Raw genomic sequence first — 22,894 nt, 5'->3', positions numbered from 1 at the left:
GGCTGCGTCAATGTGGCTTTAAGAAACACCAAGCCTGGGTACACACTGTTTAACTCACCTCAAAACCAGCAAACTGCCAACCTTGTGCACTGCTTTGCTGTTGGGAGCTTTGTGCTTGGATGATAGGGGTAGCATTCTCAAGAAGCCAGGTGGCGGAAGCCTCTAGTCGACCTGACGTCACTTGAAGAGCTCTGATACAATCGGCTTGTCTAAAGCCCAGTTCTTGAAGACGTTTTACCGACATCGCTTTGGTGGCAATGGAAAAAATTCAATTTAATCATAATTTTTAAGATTTTATCTCTTGTTTTCAATCATAACATGCTGTGAATCTCCCAAGGAAATACTATCGCAGTCTACTCGGAAATATAGCGGAGGGATATTTTAAACCTTTTCCCAAACCTGAGTACCCAATGAGATTCTGAGCAAAGACCTTCAAATATTTTCGCTTAAATGCTCTACCACCAAGCCAAAGAGATCTTGAAGGTGAGCAACACAGTACACTTGGTTAACAAGAGATAAGCGTATAGCATGATTCTCAGATCAGCATCCAAGTTTTCCAACTTTATCAGCAGTGATCTGTGTTAATGTTTACCCTTCCTCGTTCCTTTTAAATCTGTTGTTACGTCATAAAATCGCTGTTAGTACATAAACTATCTTTGATAATAAGCGCTCTCTCATTGGTCCATAGGTGTGATTGGTCCACAGTTGTAACGTCTCAAAGTTGCTCGTTCTATTGTAAAATAGTTTATAATGCAGCCGCAGGGGCCTTTTTTCCTTTTAGACAGCCTAATCTAAAAGCTGTCTGGAATGCTTGCAGATCCTTCTAGTCTAGGGAACTGAAAACAAGGAAGGAGTCCTTTGTACTTTACACCTTTTCATGATTGGTTTGTGGTTTACTCCAATTTCACGAACTAATCATGAGTACAACAGAACACAGTGACCCAGTGAAAGTACCAGCCCGAACATACTCTGCATTAAAACTGCCTCAAAAATTATCTCGAAACTCACCATCAAACTCGTGGTCAGGAACCTCCTCTGCAGGGTTTAAATTGACTTCACTTTTAATAGCTTTATTCAGTTGCTTGGAAACAGAATCCAGGATACTAAGGTACAACTTGTAGTCGTTATATGACACACGCATGGTAAGCGGTCCTTGAAGGTTGATCTGAAACAAATCAAGTCATGGTGTTCTTACAGGTTCTTCGCTCAGGTGTATCGAATAATGTTGCTTCGTTTGAAAGCACAATACTCACTTGGATATTTTAGATATTATGGGATCCACAACATTCATATGGAAAATAAGGGTCCGAACTAACAATAACATTTAAGCTGAGGAACAATGATCTTAAAAATACTGCAATATCTCTAAGTTCCTAGCCTGATCTTAACGTTAACTTTTTTCCTTTATCTTTCGCCGGACATAACCACCCAAAATGCTGTCTGAAGGCGAGACTAGCACCTTACTCAGCTTATTGTAGCAGTGTAAAAGAATCTAAATAATGCATGAACGTCTAATTTGAAACCCTGACCGTTGCATTTTTCCTTGTATCACGACGTTATCATGCAAAGCCACCAACAACAAGATTGGACTACAGCACGTCTGACGAAAATTTCCACAAGGATTTCATCGACAAAATTAGCATCTTGTTTAAAAATAATGGTGCTAACACCACCAAAGGCCACTTACCTCTAAACTTGGCAGCTGCTCCTCTGTGATATCCAACAACCCAGCATTTCTGCGTCCTTTCTGTCTCCTGGAATTGTTCAATTCAACTAATGCAGATGTTGGATCTATGATGGACAGGGCAGTCTCTTCTTCACAGGAAAAAACACATGAGAACATCTCCAGGCTTTGGATGCTGCATGACAGCCACTTCTGACTTTGAAGATGCGGGCGCCATGCCAACACAGCTGTTATCTACGCAGCAGGTAGAAGTTGGTTTAATATGTGCAAACAAGACTCAACACTTTTTTCGTCCCTAGTGAATGCGCTTACAAATACGTCACTGTGGTCTTTCAAGCTTTTAAGTCACACAATACTTTACAACATCAACAAAAATACTTGAACGAAAAGGGATAAGTAGGTTAAGTCTGCAAACAAGCAAAGAAACCCACAGCATTTAGCGATTACGACAATTGTTATTCCCCTTTAGTCCATGGCGAGTAACTCCTGCCCCCCCCCCCTCACCTCCCTCAGCAATGCATCAGGTTCCCATGGTAGTTGTCGATAATTATTTGTACATCTTGGTGAAGAGAAGTACAGTGAGAGCACAGTATCGTTACCTAATACGCACCACAATAATTCCAGCTATGCCTCGAATTCGAACTTTACGAAACGGAGTTCAGTGCACCAAGCATACTGAGAGGACTAATAAAGAAGCTAACCGCTATGACGTACATAATTGTCCCAACTGATCTGTGTTAATTCACATTATAACAGACTTGCGAATATACCTTTAAGACCACCGCGTAGGTGTCCACAGTCTTGACATTCTCCAACACAACGAGCTCAGTTCCCGAAATATTCACTTTCATTTCAAAAGTCTTCTGTGGCTGAAAGTTATCAAATTTGTAACATCAAAACTCTACTATCAGATCACACCAACAGGCGCATACTATTCCAGCTTTTTGTTGGTATACCCTGTTTGTTATACACTAAGCATATGTACTCAAGGTAAACGGAAAGAAACAAACTAAACAAAAGCTATAAAAACACTAATGTGGCCTTCAATTGCTGCGACGGTTCTGGGGCGAAGACTTTCGCGAAGACTCTCTCCCTCCCAACTCAGAAAAGAGGGAATAGTCACACCTGAAGATCCCCTACATCTCCGAACGGCTAGACCACAAGATCACTAACATCTTCCGTAAAGAGGGAATACCTGTGCGCATCGCACACAACTCATACACCCTCAGAAAAGCCCTCTCTCACAAAATCACGGAGCGTACATGCACAAGAGACAATTGCCCCATGGCACATACCAACCTGTGTTTATCGAGAAATGCTGTTTACCAAATTACATGCAAAGACTGTAACCAAGACTACATCGGGAGCACCACTCGCTTCATCCACGACCGTGTGAAAGAACATCTCAGAAGCATAAATTCATCCGTAAACAAACATATCGCTATGTGCCAAAACAAGGATTACAAAGGCACTGAAGTCAAAATTATTACATTGGAAAATGACCCGGTAAACCTCCGCCTATTTGAAGCGTTTTACATAAGGAAAAACAAACCTACACATAACTCTCGAGAAGAGTGAATTGAATTCGCGGACCTACTGTTCTAACGCCTCCCATATCACACTGGATCCTCTCACAGTGACACTAGCTCATTAGTATACTGACACTTTTCTCCCTTTTATTCGGCCCTCGCGGAATATTTTATCTTATCCGTCCCTGATGATGCCGTTGAGCGGCGAAAGCTTGGACTCCTACAATATTTTACAGTAATTCTAGGCCACATTAGTGTTTTTATTGCTTTACCCAAAACGTTACTGAAGGACAACATTCAAAGATTGATTAAAGAAAAGCTAAATTTTCGACATTTTAAATCAAACGTTAAACAGCACAATGTTAACAGGTGACGTCGCCCCCTTGCACGGCTGCCCCAAGTTCCGTCGCCCCAAAGTATGGTTGCGTAACCCCCAATCCTCCACTCCAGAAACTATGAGGAATCTGGGCACGAACTTGACTCGTAGGGTATTTGTGGGATCGTTTGGGTGGACGCGCGAAACTTCAAAATGGCGGCAGAGAAAGCCAGTTTTTCCGAAAAAGTTGTTATTATCGAAGAAGACATTCCCGGAGCGAAGCTTCCTCGGGAAAACGTTGAAGAGTGTACTGTACCACAGCTTAGACGATGGCTGTTGTGTAGAGGAGCGAAAACAAGCGGCAAGAAAGCCGATCTTGTCAAGAGGTTTGCTCAGACGATGTTTTTGTCATTGATAATTTGTCAGGGTCTGTTATTTTGAACTGTCCAGCTTAAATTTATACGAAGACATCGTTTGCTTTACGGTTTATTTTAGATATAACGACTATGTCAAGGGAGGCCTTCATTTAAAAACCTTACGGGATCCGGATGGAGGTGTGCATCTTGCGAGAAAGAAAGTCTTACTGGGTGTAATAGATGAAGTAGACCCTCCACATGTTACTGATATTTTCCCTAAGGATGGTTTCCATGAGGATCTTACTGATTTGCCACATGTAAATTTTGGTACTGTGTGGAAGTACATTATCGAGTCCTCCAATGCAAAGAAGCAGCTATCGACAGCTATCACTTGTGAGCAGCACATCCTCCGTCTGACAGAGGTCACTTTCTGGCAAAGGGTCTTCGGAATGGACTTTCTTTACAATTTTTTCGGAAGAAACACACTTTAAAATACCTCGAGTTTCCACATGCATAGACCACGGAAAAATCGTAGGTAAATGAAGCCTGCTGCGTTTATGTCCACCCTCAAAGTGATCTCCACAAATACGTGCATTATCGGCGTCGATTTTTAATGTTGCATTACGAATTAGAATTTTGTACTGTCTTCGTAATTTTTTGTCCTTTGGAATTCGGTAATACGAAAGCTCATCCTTGGTTCTGTAATTATTCGTACATCCAGGAACACAACAATTAGCATGCTTTACCATTTTTTTCTTTAGTGTTTTGCGAAAACTTTCCTCGCTACCGCCATTTTGAAGTTTCGCGCGTCCACCCAAACGATCCCAGACGACTCTACGAGTCAAGTTCGTGCCCAGATTCCCAATAGTTTCTGGAGTGGGGAATTAGAAGTTGTGTCGCCCTCATCTTTTGTTAATTTTAATAACGGTTTCAAACGTAGTATGACATGACTTTTGAAGCTTGGGGGTTCGAACGTCCGATATTCAAAACCTTAAAACAACAATCGCAATGTTGCGACTGCTTAGTAACCTTGTGAAAAAATGTCCCTCGCGCAAGTTCCTAATTTAAAGGGACTCCATCTTTTATAAATTTTTCTCTGAAATACCAAACGGCACATACATGACTGAAAATAACTACAATAAGCAGTCATTGTCTACCTGCGGTTGTGCTGGTATCTCACATCTGGTCGCCACCCCTGAGGCCGATGGAGGAGGTGTTTCATAAGACTTGGCGGGATCATCATCCTCTGACACGTCCATGGAATTGCCTTCAGCTACAGCAAGAGAAAATCAAGGAAAAAAAAGACTGTATTTTTTATGTGCTTCTTTTTTACAACTTAATCTACTTTAAACTCTTGAAATCCTAAGATTGACGAGCATCCTCTGTCTCCCTACAGTAAACTGCCGCATCGTTCATTAAGATCATGAGAATACGGAAATGATTACCAACCTAAGCAGAGGTTTTGCAATTATTGATCTAACCTTCTAAGTTAAAATCTAAGATTATCTCTTGAGGATAAAATAGTTGGCACTTTAAATAGAAATTATCTACTAGGCAATCTGATAATTCTGGGTAAACTATGTTAATGGGATTGTGAAAAAAACAAATCAGTCCCAAAGTTTAATTTTTTCCACACAGAGTAGAAGCCAGGCAGGAGATTGAAAGGCTTACTGCCTCAGGAAATAAGAGGCTTAAAGAGTTAAGGAATTTTTGCATTTACCTGTTCGCTTCAATTTATCATTTTGCGATACCGAGCAGAGAGAATATGTGGTCGGTTCATTCAAAATCTGCATTATCTATTTTTGTTTTTGACATACTTTAGCTCAGATCTCTAATTGAAGCATTAGCATTGTGTCTGTGATTTTTACAACTAAAAAATCGTCATGTAAGTATTGTGAGTATAATATAATTTGCAGTGTAAACTAATTACGAAAAACATCATTTCGTAAGTGGTCTATGTAGAGTAAGCTAATTATCTAAAACATCGTAAAGTAGTGTAAGTATCACATAATTTGTGGTGTAAGCAATTGAAAAACATCCTCTTTTAAGTAGTCTATGAAGAAAGAGCCAATTATCCTAAAAATCGTAAATTAAGTAGCGTAAGTATCATAAAATCTGTAGTGTAAGCTAATTGAAAAAAGATCCTTTTGTAAGGAGTCTATGCAGTGTAACCAAATTATCTACAAAATCGTCAAGTCATATAATTTGTAGTGTAAGCTAATTGAAAAAAATTCCTTTCCTAAGTTGTCTATATACTGTAAGCTAATTATCTACAAAATTGTAAAGTAGTGTAATATCATATAATTTGAAGTGTAAGCTAATTGAATAAATTCTTTTCTAAGTAGTCCATGTAAAGTAAGCTAATTATATAAAAATCGTAAAGAAAGTAGTGTTAGTATCATATAATTTTTAGTGCAACGTAATTGGAAAGAAAAACCTTTTGCAAGTGGTCTACGTTGTGTGAGCTAATTATCTACAAAATTGTAAAGTAACTAGTGTAAGTATCACATAATTTGTAGTGTAAGCTAATTGAAAAAGAAAATCCTTTTGCAAGTGGCCCTTAAGGTAATGATTGATAAGTGTAGGGGTAGCAATGTACGTATCGTAAACATCGTTAGTTTCGCAATTACTGTAGGTGTTTTACGTGCTGTTAGTACTGTACTAATGCATGTAAATTCAAAGTTACTAAAGACAACTGATAGAAAATAAAAAATATATATATATATAAATAAAATAATTAGTTAAAAAATCTAAGAGGCTATGATTGTTAAAAAAAAATTCTCCTCGCCAGTACCAAGGAAATGTATAGAGAAGGGTATGAAGAACATGGCTACTGACGTTAAGGAGTTAAAGTACACCTAAACCCAATTTTTTTTTTTCGCTTAACGAAATAAGCGTACTTTTTGGAGTATTTCTGCGCAAAAAAATTTTTTATTTGCTTCAATCTTCAATTTTCTGTGCCCACTCAAAATACGGATAATCGGCCGCCATCTTGGCTCACGACCGAGTTTAAAGAGGAATGGTTCTAGCGGGTAATGTGACGTCAAATCGAGAACACGAAAGTCTGCATTTCACACATTTTCACTTGTTTGGGAAGGCTGTCATCGATATTGTCCGAAATATGCCGACTAGGTGTGTTGTATGAGAAATGTATGAAGCGCGATACCCTCTTGCAAATTTCGCACGTTACTACATTCTCCTATAACACACTTAGTCGGCATATTTTCGTACAATATCGACTATAACTTTCCCAAACAAGTGAAAATGTGCGAAATGTAAACTTTCGCGTTCTCGATTTGACGTCACATTACCCGCTAGAACCATTCCTCTTTAAACTCGGTCGTGGGCCAAGATAGCGGCCGATTTTCCCTATTTTGATTTGGCACAGAAAATTGAAGATTTGAGCAAATAAAAAAAATTTTGCAGAGGAATACTCCAAAAAGTACGCTTATTTCGTTAAGCGAAAAAACATTTTCGGCTTTAGGTGCACTTTAAGGGTTAACCCAACAAACTTCCAGATATTCAGCATCGAGGGTCAAAGCCAGCTTTACTATTTCTAAATGGTCGTGCTCTTTTTATGTTTTTACTAAGAAAAATTTCCTCTTTTGGATGGATATGACACAATTCAAATTGTTTCGTACCCATCGAAAAGAAAAAATCAATCTAAAAACTCCTTTTGTAAGTGGTCGATTTAGAGTAAGCTAATTATCTAAAAAGTCGTAAAGTAAGTAGTGTAAGTATCATGTAATTTGTAGTGAAAGCTAATCGAAAAAAATCCTTTCCTAAGTAGTCCATGTAGTGTAAGCTAATTATCTACAAAATCGTAAAGTAAGTAGTCGAAGTATCACATAATTTGTATTGTGAGCTAATTGAAAAAAAATCCATTTGTTAGTGGTCTATGTAGAGTAAACTAATTATCTACAACATCGTAAAGTAAGTAGTCGAAGCCTCACATAATTTGTATTGTAAGCTAATTGAAAAAATCCTTTTCTAAGTAGTCTATGTAGTGTAAGCTAATGATCTAAAAAATCGTAAAGTAAGTAGTGTTAAGTACCACATAATTTGTAGTGTGAGCTAATTGAAAAAAGTCCTATTGTAAGTGGTCTTTAACGTGAGTACTGATAAGTATAGGGGTAGCAATGTACGTATCGTAAACATCGTTATTTTGTAATTACTGTAACTGTTTTATGATATTCTGCACTGAGGGTCAAAGGCAACGCTACTATTTCTAACTTGCAGTAAATGACTTGAACCCGGGGTAACATGTGAAAATGTAGTGTGATCCCGCTGAAAATTTTTCTAACGTCAATTTACTTTCAGTACAACGGTAAACACTACAAACAGTTACACAGCATAGCCATGGGGTCTCCCGTTTCTGATGTTATAGCAGAAATTGTGATGCAGAACATCGAGGAGCGCGCCCTTTCGACCTGCCGACAAAACGACATCGCTTTGGTTACGTTACGTTGACGACACATTCACCGCCGTACGACATGACGAAATCGACGCATTCCACCACCACCTTAACGGACAAAACACTGACATACAGTTCATCAGAGAAGTCGACGAAAATGGCAAACTTCCTTTTCTAGACTGTATGGTAAGCCGTAACGACAACTCACTACGGACGACAGTTTACAGAAAACCCACACACACCCACAGATTACTAGACGAGTCATCCTACAACCCTACATCACACAAAGCCACAATTAATAGAACTCTAACACGACGCGCGCAACTAGTATGTGACTCGACAGACAGCTTATCCGACGAGAACAAATTCCTTCACCGTGATTTTTCGAAGAACAACTACAACGATGACTTCAGTCGACGAAACACTCACCGACCCACTACCACTACCGAAACAAATGACACCGCAATTCCTACGACTGCAGCAACCATACCGCACAAAAAAGGCACGTCTGAGAACATCTCGCGCATCTTACAACCCTTTAATATCCGCGTCGCCCACAAACCCATCACCACACTACGTCAGTTACTAACTAACGTTAAAGACAAGGACGAACCGAGGAACAGACAGGGAGCGATTCATAAGATCAGTTGCTCCGACTGCCAAGCCTCCTACATCGGAGAGACTGGCAGAAACCTCGCAACAAGACTGACTGAACACAGACGGGCGACGAGAAAAGGTGATGTCAACAATCACATTGCTGAACATTGTCGACTTACGAAACACAATATTGACTGGGATTCTGCGCAATGCCTAACCTACAGCACTGACTACTTTCAACGAATGACTCTGGAAAGCTGATGTACTAACTTAGAACAGACTCCCCTAAACATATGTCAACTACTACCAGCTCCATACAAAGGACTCATTCACGTCATAAACATTACAAATGAACCGAACAGAACGATCTAACTTTACCGACGGATCGAAACAGACCAATCACGACCGACTTACGCCACTTGAGTCTTACAACCAATAACATCATGGCAAACTGACCAATCAATTTACACGAACTGAAATAAGAACATTCTACTGACAACAACTATTCACTTGACTCTGATGATGACTTCCGCACAGGTTGTCGAAACGTCAGTCACTACCACCGACAACAGTCCTTCTCAGGACTACACTCACCCGGACGATCACACTACACTTTCATATTTCTAAATTATCGTGCTATTTATAGGTTTTTACCAAGAAAAATTTTCTCTTTTTGACGGATTCGATACAATTCAAATTGTTTCGCAGCCATCAAAAAGAAAAAATCAATCTGAAAAATCTCCACAATCTGTCACTGTAACTAAACTGAAACAAATTCAGGCTTGTGCGGGAGTTTAACTTATGACCTCTGAGATACCGGTTCGGTGCTCCATCAACTGAGCTAACAAGCCAACGGAGAGCTGGTCATTTTGATGGTTTATAATACAATCGTGTCGTGATGAGTGACGGCTCTGATTTAAGCCATCTTGATTTAAACCGGGGAGAACTTGACTAGTAGATCGCTATATCCAAATATCTCTTGAGAAACAAGCAACCTTTACCGCTGCCACAACGTTGTTTGCTCAGATCCATGTCCAAACTTACAACTTCTTTATTCATTACAAGATCACTATAATTTATACAGAATGTGGTGCTCGTGCTTATGTGGATTGCATAGTTGTGCGTGCTGTCCAAGTGCGAAGGTGATAGTTACATAGTGTAACAGTGACTCGACAGACAGCTTATCCGACGAGAAATTCCTTCACCGTGTTTTTTCGAAGAACAACTACAACGATGACTTCATTCGACGAAACACTCACCGACCCACTACCACTACCGAAACAAATGACACCGCAATTCCTACGATTGCAGCAACCATACCGTAAATAAAAGGCACGTCTGAGAACATCTCGCGCATCTTACAACCCTTTAATATCCGCGTCGTCCACAAACCCATCACCACACTACGTCAGTTACTAACTAACGTTAAAGACAAGGACGAACCGAGGAACAGACAGGGAGCGATTTATAAGATCAATTGCTCCGACTGCCAAGCCTCCTACATCGGAGAGACTGGCAGAAACCTCGCAACAAGACTGACTGAACACAGACGGGCGACGAGAAAAGGTGATGTCAACAACCACATTGCTGAACATTGTCGACTTACGAAACACAATATTGAATGGGATTCTGCGCAATGCCTAACCTACAGCACTGACTACTTTCAGCGAATGACTCTGGAAAGCTGGTGTACTAACTTAGAACAGACTCCCCTAAACATATGTCAACTACTACCGGCTCCATACAAAGGACTCATTCACGACATAAATATTACAAATGAACCGAACAGAACGACCTAACTTTACCAACGGATCGAAACAGACCAATCACGACCGACTTACGCCACTTGAGTCTTACAACCAATAACATCATGGCAAACTGACCAATCAATTTACACGAACTGAAATAAGAACATTCTACTGACAACAACTATTCACTTGACTCTGATGATGACTTCTGCACAGGTTGTCGAAACGTCAGTCACTACCACCGACAACAGTCCTTCTCAGGACTACACTCACCCGGACGATCACACTACACTTTCATATTTCTAAATTATCGTGCTATTTTTAGGTTTTTACCAAGAAAAATTTTCTCTTTTTGACGGAATCGATACAATTCAAATTGTTTCGCAGCCATCAAAAAGAAAAAATCAATCTGAAAAATCTCCACAATCTGTCATTGTAACTAACCTGAAACAAATTCAGGTTTGTGCTAAGTTTAACTTATGACCTCTGAGATACCGGTTCGGTGCTCTATCAACTGAGCTAACAAGCCAACGGAGAGCTGGTCATTTTGATGGTTTATAATACAATCGTATCGTGATGAGTGACGGCTCTGAATAAATGAATATCGTATATTTGAAATGAAAATTATTAACCATTTCCTGTCGGTAAAAATGTGGCGTGCTCACCTGTGCTGGGTTTAAACATTCGACACATGATGAAGTTGTACGTATCAAGCAAATAATCGATGATCAGCATAATACGACTGTGATTGAACAAGAAGGTTAGCAAGGTTTTTCTGGTCGTGTCTCTGTAGTGAACCTCGAACTGAAGCGAATTCTCCTGCTCCGGGGTGGACGCTGATGATTTTCTTGGCAAAAGAATGTCAGTGAAGATACAGCAATCAGAGTTATCCAGGTCCATACCTAGAGAGGAACCCCGCAAAAAAAAAGAAATCATCAAGATTTTTTGTAACGCATTTCCAATTGGTCTTTTATCTTGGAACTTCGACTTTGCACTAAAAACGGAGTGGAAGCCTCATATACAACCATTTAAAAGAAAGAAGTCTAGTGGACAAAATGAGAGAGAGCTAAGGAGACGCCATTTTTTAGTGCGTTCCGTAATGACGCTCACGATAGCATGCAGCGAGGATGAGTAATGCGATTATGTGGAATGACCTTTATAACAGAATAAAAAGACTCTGTCCCCAAAACTTGTTGTTTTCTCCAACACTGCAACCAGTATCGCTCTTGGCTTTTTCTAAACAGGACTTTGAGACGGTTAATACTGTTCCACAATGTTGTTGTCTGGAGTTCCTCCAGCGATCCAAACCCACGATATTGTTGAATTTGCAAATTTATGTAATCCTCTGATCGACTGTACTTCATGACACAAAAACTATGATATCAAAAAGTAATTCGCTTTTAGATCCCGGGGAGAGCGAAACTGATTCACTGCAATTGAAAAGTTACCTTTTTGTCTGGTGTCTTCAAAGATGACCTCTTCCGAAACCAAATCAACAGTCTTTGACCAATCAGAGAAAGATACAAACTCAAACTTGGATTTAATGAAGTCTATCCTGGCCAAGGATGGCAGCTGGGCGTGGTCTAGGTTATCTTCTGGGTGATCAAAGAGTTGAATGGGGAGAAGCTCTAGACTAACATTCACGAGGTCAATGCTCATTCTCAGGCTAGTCCAAACCTCCTCTTCCTCTGGGGGCTAAAATGATAAGGCAATTACCTTTCGAAACCTTACTTGGCTCTCATTTTTACTCTGACATGCATCTTTGCTAGTTACATAAAACGTTTGAAAACTGTAACAAAGAACGTAAGCATAAATGACAAGAATGCCTATAGTGTAAGTGTTAGATGGACGTGATTAACGTGCTGATTTAATGTGGCTTTTGCAAGTTGTGTCCACATCTTCCTTTAGTCATAATTCATCTTTCATGGAGTCAAATATAAGAATTTCAAAGTAATCTGTAGAGCAAGATTTGCGGCAATGATTCGACCTTTGGAAAAGTTTAAAGACGCGAAACTTTGGGAACAACTAAGCCCTATGGCTCTATCTTCACCTTGCTTTCTGTAAATTCCGCTTTAAAAGTAAGCAAACCTTAACTACAAACTAATTAAACAAACTAAAGCCTAATACCACCTCCGCCTTAAATTAAGCAGTAGTGATTAAAACATGAATGGGATTTTTATAATCATGACCTTTCCGAGAGGATCTTGGATGACTGAGGACGGCCTCTCAAATTCTTCCAAAGGTTCCCCGAAGTTTTCTCCCAGCATTCCAAGAATGAAACAATACTGTGAGTAATCCAAAGATGCACACAAAGACGAAAGACGGCCACTGAAGTTGAAGTCTGGAACTAAATTACAATTTCGTATTAGCCACGCCTAATGACAAATAAAACGCATATTAACATGTTCTTCTGAGGCAAGTACAGCAAGCGAAAGGGCCACACCTAAACTGACCTCCAATATGTAGTTTGGTGGTTCTGTTGGTAGATCATTGCACCTGTACCGCAGAACTCCTGTTCACTTATCCTAATATCGATCGTCAGCGGCACTTGAAATTATTTGAATTTGTCTGAATATGGTTCACAATTTTCGAGTTTTTAACACATTGAATTTTCACGTCGGTATCGATTTGATCTCCGTGCCGGTGGAGCTATTTCTTGTTAAATCACCCCTCCTAACCATGAAAACGAGGCTTGGCGGTTAAACGGTTGGTTATTGTGACACAATGAAGCATGGTCTATGGTGAATTCGCAGCAGAAATCACTGACTGATCATAGCCGCATTAAGGTCACTGCTTAAGCCTTTGGTGTTTGTGGTACGAGTCGTGTAATCACCTAATAATATGCGCCAAAAGTGATCAGGGTCCAATAAACCAGAAAACATGGTGAAAATGGTCCTTACAAGTTACTTTACAAGAACATGTAAAAGTTCAGAAAGTGGCAGCATGTTACTAATGGCAACAGTAAACAGTTATTGATGATTGGTGATTGATGCTCTATCTGAATAAACGTGTATTTCCTATTACCTGCTCTACTAAATGCCCAGTCCAAGTTACGTTCCACTATTAAATTCAGTTTGCATTTCTCTTTGAGCAGTTTTAAGCCCTGTAAACAAGTAAACAGAACAAAGCTTCAAACTCAATCGCCAGAAGCTAAATTTTCGAGCAGTACAGAACAAAAAACAATAATCTTCACTTGTCTTCTTTCTTGCCCAAAATACGAGTAATTACAAAAACATAAAACAATAAAATTAGAGTGCTTGCTGCCCGGAATATCCGTTAGGGCTAGCGGAGCTAGGCAGCTAATTGACAAAAGTATTTAACTACAGAGTCAATTACAGGTCGGCAGGGCAGCAAAATCTCTCGCATTACCTAGATAGGAAAAGATGATAAAATAAAAAGAACACAAATACAGATTCACAAGAAGACAGAGAACGCGAAAAATAGACAAACAAACAGACGGACAGACAATGTGCATTACTGACCCCTAACCTATAACTGAACCAGGCTATAACTAACAAGGAATACATTAAAAGTGGAAATTTTAAAATTTTTCCAAGTCAACAAAATTAAAACCTGGCTTTTGTAAGAAAACTTCGAAGGCGACTGCTGATTGTTCTCTTGTACTCTTGTGGCTGTAAAGAGATCCATGTCTACCAATTCAATGTTCATACTATCCAACAAACAGTCACGATGGGAACTCATTCCTTAAACAAAAAGGAGACATGGATGAGTTTGACAAGAAAGCAAAATATACTACAATAACTCTGAAATGACTCAGCTTACTATCATGGACCTCTTTAAATTCGTCAGAAAGGACCGGTCCCTTTTCTCAAATATTAAAGGTCAGGCCTATGAACTTATGATTTTTATTCACCAAACTGGTGCCATCTTTTGGGAAGGGCTATTCGGTCAGTTTTCTCTAGAACCGGGCTACTCGCAAAACGCACAAAATATTGCATTCGTCCAATCACAATAGTGAAGACCACACAAATAATTGCCAATCCTCAGCTATTGAAATCACATACTAGACACACCTATGTCCTCAATAGGGGTTAACTTTTGTTCCCTAAGCATCGACGAGATCCAGCTTGCTTTGTTTTGCCGCGCAGACTTGATTAAATTATAAGCGCCACTCAAAAGCTCCTGCTGCAAATTACCTTTTTACTCTATCTTTTCTTAACTTACCAGAATCTCCTTGAGATGATGCTCGTTGCCTTCGTTTTGAATGTTCCAATGTGCCTGGTGAACCTTCCCAAAGAAAACCATTATTAACAGTAAGGTTCCCCAGATCTGCTACCAGCATGTGTGAGGACTTGGCTGAGCGAGGTACCAAAATGACTGGATTTCCTGCTTTGACGTCAAGCGCTACTCGACTTCCACGTCCAATCATCCAAGAAACCTGAGATGACATCCCCGAAACAATCTCAACGCGTAAGTAAACTCAAACTCACATCAACAAATAGATTTTGTGTTGCTGTGTGGCTGTTCACTAATACACATGTAGGTCACAGAAGATGTAAATATGTGGTAAGAGTTAAAAGGTGGCACACGAGGCGCAGCCGAATGCGTCGTTAATGTTCCTATCACATTCTGACGTTGCCTGTGACCTTCATGTGTATTGCCGAACAGCCGAACAGCCGAACAGCCGAACAGCAACATAAAATCAACTTGTTTTTTAGGTTGTTAATGATGACGTCATCTATGCGTCTGTTCTCCAGCAGATGGTATCTTGTCGTTTCGTACTCACGGTCTTTCGTATCCAGTCGTTTCGTACCCAAATACAGTCGATTCGCACCCAAGTTTAAGTCGGTTCGTACCAAAATCGCTGATCGATCCATACATTTATTCGAAATACCTCACGCGACAGCACGTCAACAGATGTCAATCGTTGCGTATGACAAGTAAGTAGAGTCAAGCGAGTGAGATACAAACAAAATTCTGTTGTGAACACTTGTGAACTTCAAAAACAACTTAATTATTGCCTAACGCAAGGCAAGTGCGATGTTTTAAAAGAAAAGTCTGTCTCGTGACTTTTAAACAATAACAGCTCGTGTAAGCTGTCCCCTAGTACAGTCCTGGTGCCACAGGAAACTAACTTGTGTGTCTGAGCGGCTGACATACCTCAGCTAAAAGAGGAGTTTTTAAATACTCGGCACCCCTGATTTCTGACATCAGGGCCTCCAGGCACAAAGTGATTCCTCTGAAAGTTCAGCCATGAGTGGTATGGAATTTTTTTAAAGTTCTTCAAGAGACGACTTACCTCATTTCCTTCCGAGGCAGCTCTCATCCTGCCTAAGACTTCCTGGAGCTGCAGATAATGTTGGAAGAAGACTACCAGCTCTGTCTGAAATCGCTTTGTATGCACATACTGTACAGATGACATCCGTAATTTTAGACTCATGTCATTCTCCCTCTGCAAGTCGGGATCTGGGGTACCGTACTTGTGAAAATTAAAACTCAGAGCTTCATCTCCAAAAGTTGTAAATCTGATGAAGATATCCAAGTCAGTAAGCGTGTAACCTAACTTTTATGAAGGGAACGAGCTCAAAGAATCTCGCTTATTCTGTAACAACGATTAAATGCATTTTCTAAGTGCTACGGTAATTAAATACTGTATTTACGATATTAAATGTAACTACGTCCCACAAACAGAGTTTAGGGTCTGTACGTTTACTCGAAGCACAAAGAATTTTTCCCTTTGAAATGCCAAAAACAAACGCCAACCAAACACATTAAAGATGGACCGTGCTGCCAAGAAAAGCTGTAAAGATCGATTTATTGGTAAGCTGGTCTTCAGCGAGTGTGAAATCGGGCTGAGATATCTTCTGCCATCTACATCTGGTAAATCAAACCACAGCAATGTCGAATACGTTTTTCCCTTCTGCATTTGAAGAAATCTCTGTTACCGTTATTGGAATGATTTTTGCGCGCCATGCAAAATTATCATGAGGGAAAACAAAAAAAAGTCAGTCAAGATCATAGAAAAACACCTAAAATTTTACAACGAATCAAAAGGATATCGCGTGGTTAAGAATGGAAAAATTGACAAGCACTACAAACGGTCAACTTGAAATTTCCATCCCATATCTGAGGTAGAGAAATTTCAGTAACTAAGTTTTAAACGTGGAGGGCGCGACAGAAAAGATTCCGTTTAAAACAAAAATCTGTCAGTTGCTCTGCCATTCATTCACCCCGACAAGCGCCTGAAATGTATATTTTGGGCCACATCCTATCAATAAATCGGTTTCGGGACAGGAATAAAACAAAGATTTTGCTGTTGCTTTTTGTGTTCCGTGTTACATTATTATTCAAAGCAGCGACTTACTTTTCCCTGTACAGAGAACCATGTGGAGACATGTCTGTCACTGACAAACTGGACAATTTACCCTTGGCAGTAAAGTTTCCATCGCTCATGTTTACTTCCGTGGAAAGCCCAAAGGCGTTAACTTTTGCTATGGGATATCTTGTTTTACTTAAGGTCAAAGTCAAAGACAAAACTTGAAATTTGACATCTGTGTTTATGCCTTCGGCTTCTGTCTGTTCTATACCTTTCAAGAAGAAAAAAAACAGCTTAGTTTACTTACAATAGTCCTTTTTACAGTTGTGGGCTTGGTGGCCAAGCCTTTGAACAGGAGTGAGGCTTAGGGTGACCTTGTTATGATGGAGAAGTTGCTACCTTTCAAATGCAAAATACTTTATCATGCTAACTAGATACAGGTCTCTATCACAACAGGGTCACCCTTAGCCTCACTCCTGTTCAAAGGCTTGGCCACCAAGCCCACAACTGTAAAAGGGACTATTCATCATACGGGTGAATATCGCTGTAGAATTACAATGTCATCTCTCTTAGTAGACGATCCCTTTGCTTCACAGTTCATGTTCAGGTTCTCTTTGCTTTTATAAATTCGGCGGCGTCATAACGAATTTTTTGCACGTCAGGCAAGCTATTTGTCTATACAAATTATGTATGCTGTTATTTTGCAAAAGAAACTTCTTTAAATAGTTTAAATTAAGAAAAAGGAAGCAGGAGGAATATGCCAGGATTAACAAGTTTGTGCATTTAAGTGAAACGAATGTAAAAACGAAAACATCATTAAATAATTCTATTAATCAATAAAGAGTCTCGTCAGAGTTTGATGTACTTGGCATCTCTCGGGTTACTGGGCACTTTGTCAATAGTACAGTAGAACCCTGCTGACTCAAACTCCCAAAGGAAACAAAGAGTTAGCTGAGAGAAAACGACTGAAAAAATGGGTCAAGGGAAGTCAGATCTTGTTCGAGTTAACGGGGTTTGGAGTTAACCGAATTCGAGGAAGTGGGGTTCCACTGTACACAATCCAAATCCAAGGACAGTAAGTAGAGTGAAGATTTCAAAAAATATCGAGTTGATGAAAGGAAAACAGAAGAATTAATTTACCCTGAACTAAAAACAAATGTAGTTGAAACAAATCTAGTTGCGGCCCATTCTATCATGCTAACTTAACCTAAATGTATCAATTACTACACTACATCTTTGAAATAAGAGTTTACCTTCCATCTGGGTGTCCTGTTGCTCTTCATTAACAGTGTCACTTAGTTCGTGAGGTTGTGGAGATAAAGGGTTTGGACTTGACGGCTGGGAAGCAGATGGCTGTTGTGGAACACCAATTCCAAAGAATTCTAACACTATTACCCAAGTTTGTAAATTTAAATTTGCCTCTAGCGAATTGAAGTCCACCTCTATAATTCGGTTGACCTACCCAAAACAGAAAAAAGGGAGGCACGAAGGAATGAACGGTACATCAACCAAATGTGTCTTATTCGTACAGTGTATTTATTGCCTATCTAATCAAACCCTCTACTATAAAATCACCTGCCGATTTTTTAAACCTTTCACTAAAATATAAATCAAGATAACCAAACTCTATGGCATGCTCGGAAGAGTGTCCTTTAATACTGCGATTGTTAATCATGATGCATGTATGACAAATTTAATTTCGATCCCTATCCAGTCTCGACCTCGGTAACCTTCATTTGGAAAAAGCCCCTTTAAGTGTCATGCGATGTTAGACAAAGAAACTTCAAAAAGCACTGAAACACATGACTGCACCTAACAGTACCGCCCGCGTGTACCGCAGCATTACACGCGCGTGAAGCACACAGTCTCACGCACTGCACGCACGAACACGTACACTGCGCGTCACTACAAGCGTGTAATTTATCTACTGCACACGCGTAACGACAAGCATCGGAAGCGCATGTAATTCCCACGAATTACACACGCGCGTGAAGGTGCCGCAGTGCACGCGAGCGGCACTGAAATATGTACTCAAAATGAGGTGTGTATGAGCCTGCGCATGGCACTTACCGAGTTGTAGTTGGTACTAAATTCTAAATCATTCTTGTCAATCAAATGGACATTGATGTGCACAAGGTTACTTCCTTTCTTGTCTTTAATGACTGTATTTGAAGTACCCAGGTCTTCTTCTTCTACCGAGGATTCGCTATCCAAGGTAGCATTAACAGAAGGCATGGAAGGAAATTTTTGATTCTTTAACAATGGTCTCAACGGAGCCAGTGAACGAAATGGCCCTTGTCTGGATGACGTGGGAAGACAGTGTGGAACTGATGAAGAAAAATGCGAGTGAAGGCCAGCGTCAGAAACGACAGGACAAGATAAGGAAAGACTCGAAGGGCACGTAGACAGAGAACGTTCTTTAAGGTGACGTTGGCGTGGAACAGAAGACGAAATGAGATATCGATAAGGAGATTCTTGCTCCTGAAGTAGATCTTCCACGAGAAGACCACCGAGAGAGACGTTGAACAAAGTAACAGTTGGTCTTGTGTGCTCATAAGCCAAATTGAAGTCAGAAAACATTATGTCGACAAAGTCGTGATCAACTTTGTTGAGCTCACCACAGAGTTTGATGCTTAAGTGGGGCACCTCAAATAATGCACGTATTGGAGTGGGGTCGTCAGATTCACTCTCAAAGTGAGCAGTTGATTCATCATGAACGTTCTCTTCCACGAGATTTGGGATAAATGTAACATGCTTTTCTGGCAGAACTTTGTCAGGAATACAAGCCTCTAAATTCGAAGCTGATGAACTGAAAAAAAATATATACAATAAAATTAAAGACAAACCTTAACACTTCTACATTAGAGCGATAACCCTTAGTAACTTTTGACCGAAGAGACAGGAACAGTGAATTTGTACTTTATCCTTGAAAGCCTCAATGATCATATCATTCAGACAGTATAAAAAGTAGAAAAATGGTCACTTCTCTTGCAGCCAACAGGCACAGTTCCAAAAGGAAGGTTGCTCATTCATGGAACATAAATTAACGAGACCCATTTCCAAAAACCGCACAAATGCTTTTTAAACACTTTACTTAAAAACGTACTCTGGCATCATGAAAATCGCCAGGTACAATTGAGACAAAGACAGAGAATAGCTTACCTTGGAGAAAGAGTGCTTGGTGATTGGGAGGTGGGACTAGCTATAGAGGAACTGTGCATTCCAGCAGGTGGAGGAATAGGCACTGTTTCCTTACTACCGCCAAGGTTATCTATGGTATCAAACAGCTGACGATAGGAATGAGTTGATAGTTCAAGTTTTAGTGGAGTGGTGACCTTTCCCGAAATTTGAATCGTCGGTTTTTTCAAGTGCAATGACGTACAAACTGCACCCATGGCCAGTGCACCCACATCTTCCGAACGACGGTCGATAACAAGTTCAAATGCTGACTTGTGAAGTATGTGCACGCTGGAGCATTTGGGTGAATGCACGACGTTTGGGCCAGTAAATGGCTCGGAAAACGACGATGAAGAAGCCCTTCCTGATCTACCTGTGTCCATTGCTGTGCAGTACAAGCTCATGTCCTTTACTTCCACAAATAATCGATCAATGTCATGTTCAACACCAGTTAAGTGCCCTGTGTCACTTTCCTGTTCCACAAGTTCTATCAAATGCGTGTTCCTTATTGTAATGCTGCCTAGATGGGCAACAAGGATCTCTGTACTTGAGGACGACGTTGGTAGCTGAACAATCGGCGAGTCCACCGTGATGCATGTGTAAACTCTTTTATTGGGTTTCACAGGAACACTGTCCACAAAGTCACAACTCTCTTGAAGATAATCACTGTCACCTTCGAAGAATATGCTACCTTGGCGACTTCCTAGACTCCTATCATCTTGTGCAGCAGTTGTTACAAACGATGAGGAAAGATAATCAAGTCCTTCGGCCAACGCCCTCTTCTTACTTACAAGACCCATAGCAACATTACTGGCAGCTTGTCGAAGACTTTCTCCAAACTGGGTAGCATATTCAGCATAATCTCCAGCTGATAATAAAAGTTCTGAAAGAAACCTGTGCGTGTGAGTATACTGAGCGGAAGCCATGCGTACGCTTAGCTGAATGTTTCTTGCAATCTCTGCATCATCCAGGTCCCCTTGAGAACCTTTATCTATAGCAATAACTGGATACTGTCCGCCCTTCTTCGGAATCAAGAGTGTAAATGTAAAAGCCTTTCGATCGCTAGGTCCATCTAACATGTCCTCTGGCACTGACCATAAATATGATGAATCTCGTGGGGAAACATCTCCTCCGCCAAGACTTCCACAAGTATACACAGAACGGTGTAGGGAGCCCTCTGGAGTAAGGTCAGTCATTCTGAGACCGCCGAGGGAGCCTTCGATATTTTGATTTTCACCAAGGGAGGCATTCAGTTGAACTTCGCTAACGGACACCTCCGCTACCTTTCGCACAGATTTAACACCGTTCATCTTAATGCTCCTTATAACAAGGACACTAATCGACTTGAAGGACGCAGTCACCTCTGTCATCTCGGACAACTGATCCTAAAAGCCAAAACAATAACTGATTAGAGATGGGGGCACTGGAAACAAACGGAAGAACCATTGTGAGTGGATGAACTTACATCAGGTTGTGGTAAGTAGAAATCAGTAGAAGACTCCTCTAACACTGCTGGCACTTCTCCAAAACTAGCACCAGATTCACCGGAAGTATATGCCGTGTTAAAGAACTGAACCAATGCTGCCAGGGTTTCTTGGTTTGCTATCACACAAAAAAAAATAATTCATTGCCAATTACAATTTGCCGCTAAGTTGTCCATGTCGATCGCGCCCGAAATTGTACTAATCACGCACGAATCCTGCCGATTTTCCATCTGCTATCAAAACGTATGGATAGAAAATACAGAAAATTAAAACTGCCCATTTTTGCATCTTGACCCTCAGAAGGATTTGGAAAATAGCGCTATTAAGGTTCGAATGAGATTTTAAACTCCTGCTCCTAACATATAAATTATTCATTATTCGTCGCTTCCTGGTCAGTCCTTCCAAAGACTTTGCCGTTCGCTCGCCGCTCTTTCGCTCAGGCATCTTGGCTAACTGAGAGCGCGGCACGAGCCAGATAAATAATACTGGATGTTGCATATTTTTCTCAGTGCAGTCTGTGTTCGGTTGCAGAACGCTCCTCGTGACTCAAGACATCTCAACATCGTTCACCTGCACAACGATTATTAATAAAAATACAGGAAATCATTTCATCCCATATACCGAACTAAAAGTAGTTATACCACTTACCAATTATGTTGAGCTTGTTGAAAGTCAGAGTAACTAGATTTACACCACAGCCATTTCTGTTTTTGGTAGAAGGGCTATCAGCATCATAATGTTGGTATTCAAATGTGATAAGATCTTCTTCCTCCATTACGGCTGTCGTTTCGCTCGAGAATGAAGCATCACTGTCCTGCCATTTTCTCTTAGAGCCTGGTCTCACCATATCAGCCAACACGGAGAAGGCACCGCTCACCGTCTCGGAGAAGGATTTTTCACCTACAAAGTAACAACACGTTCACTTGAATAGATCCTTCTGGAAGTCACTCAGTGGTGGCCAGAATTAGAATGTATCATAAAAGGAAAACAAAGTATATTTTTATGGTGTAAGTGTGTGCCGCAAATTTTAACTCAAAGAGACTCACATTATTGGTGAAAACACGGTCAGAAGTTGTTCAAACTTAACCAGGTTTATATGAGTAAAGGTAGAAAACGGACCCACCAACTGCACAGAAGTCTGCATTCTCTTGTAGACAACAAATAATTTGGCTCGACAAAGCTGTATCGGATTGCTGATAAATAGAGGGTACTTTGAGAGGTGTTGATCGTAAATTGTCAATCAAATGATGAAAATAATTTGCATTGGTTTGAATTTCACTACTCGCTGAAATGATAACAATTCACACCACCT

At 40.3% G+C, this 22,894-nt stretch overlaps 1 protein-coding gene and 1 pseudogene across 5 annotated transcripts in view; one reads left to right on the top strand and one right to left on the bottom strand.

Annotated features, from left to right (window-relative positions):
* The window catches only part of LOC111340046 (intermembrane lipid transfer protein VPS13D), a 75,380-nt gene that overhangs the window by 33,083 nt on the left and 19,403 nt on the right, over positions 1–22,894 (bottom strand). For 4 of the 5 annotated variants that reach the window (XM_088731650.1, XM_088731652.1, XM_022946820.2 and 1 more), the window contains exons 24-41: positions 22,231–22,482; positions 21,564–21,700; positions 20,084–21,483; positions 18,992–19,730; positions 18,175–18,379; positions 16,970–17,192; positions 15,905–16,130; positions 14,830–15,043; positions 14,218–14,348; positions 13,669–13,747; positions 12,834–12,991; positions 12,093–12,339; positions 11,310–11,546; positions 5,043–5,158; positions 2,455–2,553; positions 1,688–1,918; positions 1,009–1,165; positions 59–246 (exon numbers count right to left, since the gene is read on the bottom strand). In XM_088731650.1, coding sequence (XP_088587776.1) covers positions 59–246; positions 1,009–1,165; positions 1,688–1,918; positions 2,455–2,553; positions 5,043–5,158; positions 11,310–11,546; positions 12,093–12,339; positions 12,834–12,991; positions 13,669–13,747; positions 14,218–14,348; positions 14,830–15,043; positions 15,905–16,130; positions 16,970–17,192; positions 18,175–18,379; positions 18,992–19,730; positions 20,084–21,483; positions 21,564–21,700; positions 22,231–22,482 — 5,039 coding nt within the window. The remainder of the gene's footprint in view (positions 1–58; positions 247–1,008; positions 1,166–1,687; positions 1,919–2,454; positions 2,554–5,042; positions 5,159–11,309; positions 11,547–12,092; positions 12,340–12,833; positions 12,992–13,668; positions 13,748–14,217; positions 14,349–14,829; positions 15,044–15,904; positions 16,131–16,969; positions 17,193–18,174; positions 18,380–18,991; positions 19,731–20,083; positions 21,484–21,563; positions 21,701–22,230; positions 22,483–22,894) is intronic. The other variant, XM_088731651.1, reaches the window with a different exon arrangement.
* Positions 8,245–10,773, top strand: LOC148725311 (uncharacterized; annotated as a pseudogene).

The sequence above is a fragment of the Stylophora pistillata genome, chromosome 8, assembly GCF_964205215.1.
Source record: "Stylophora pistillata chromosome 8, jaStyPist1.2, whole genome shotgun sequence".
NCBI classification, from domain to species: domain Eukaryota; kingdom Metazoa; phylum Cnidaria; class Anthozoa; order Scleractinia; family Pocilloporidae; genus Stylophora; species Stylophora pistillata.
Note: the sequence above shows the minus strand (reverse complement) of the source record. Positions and strands in the feature narration are given on the sequence as shown.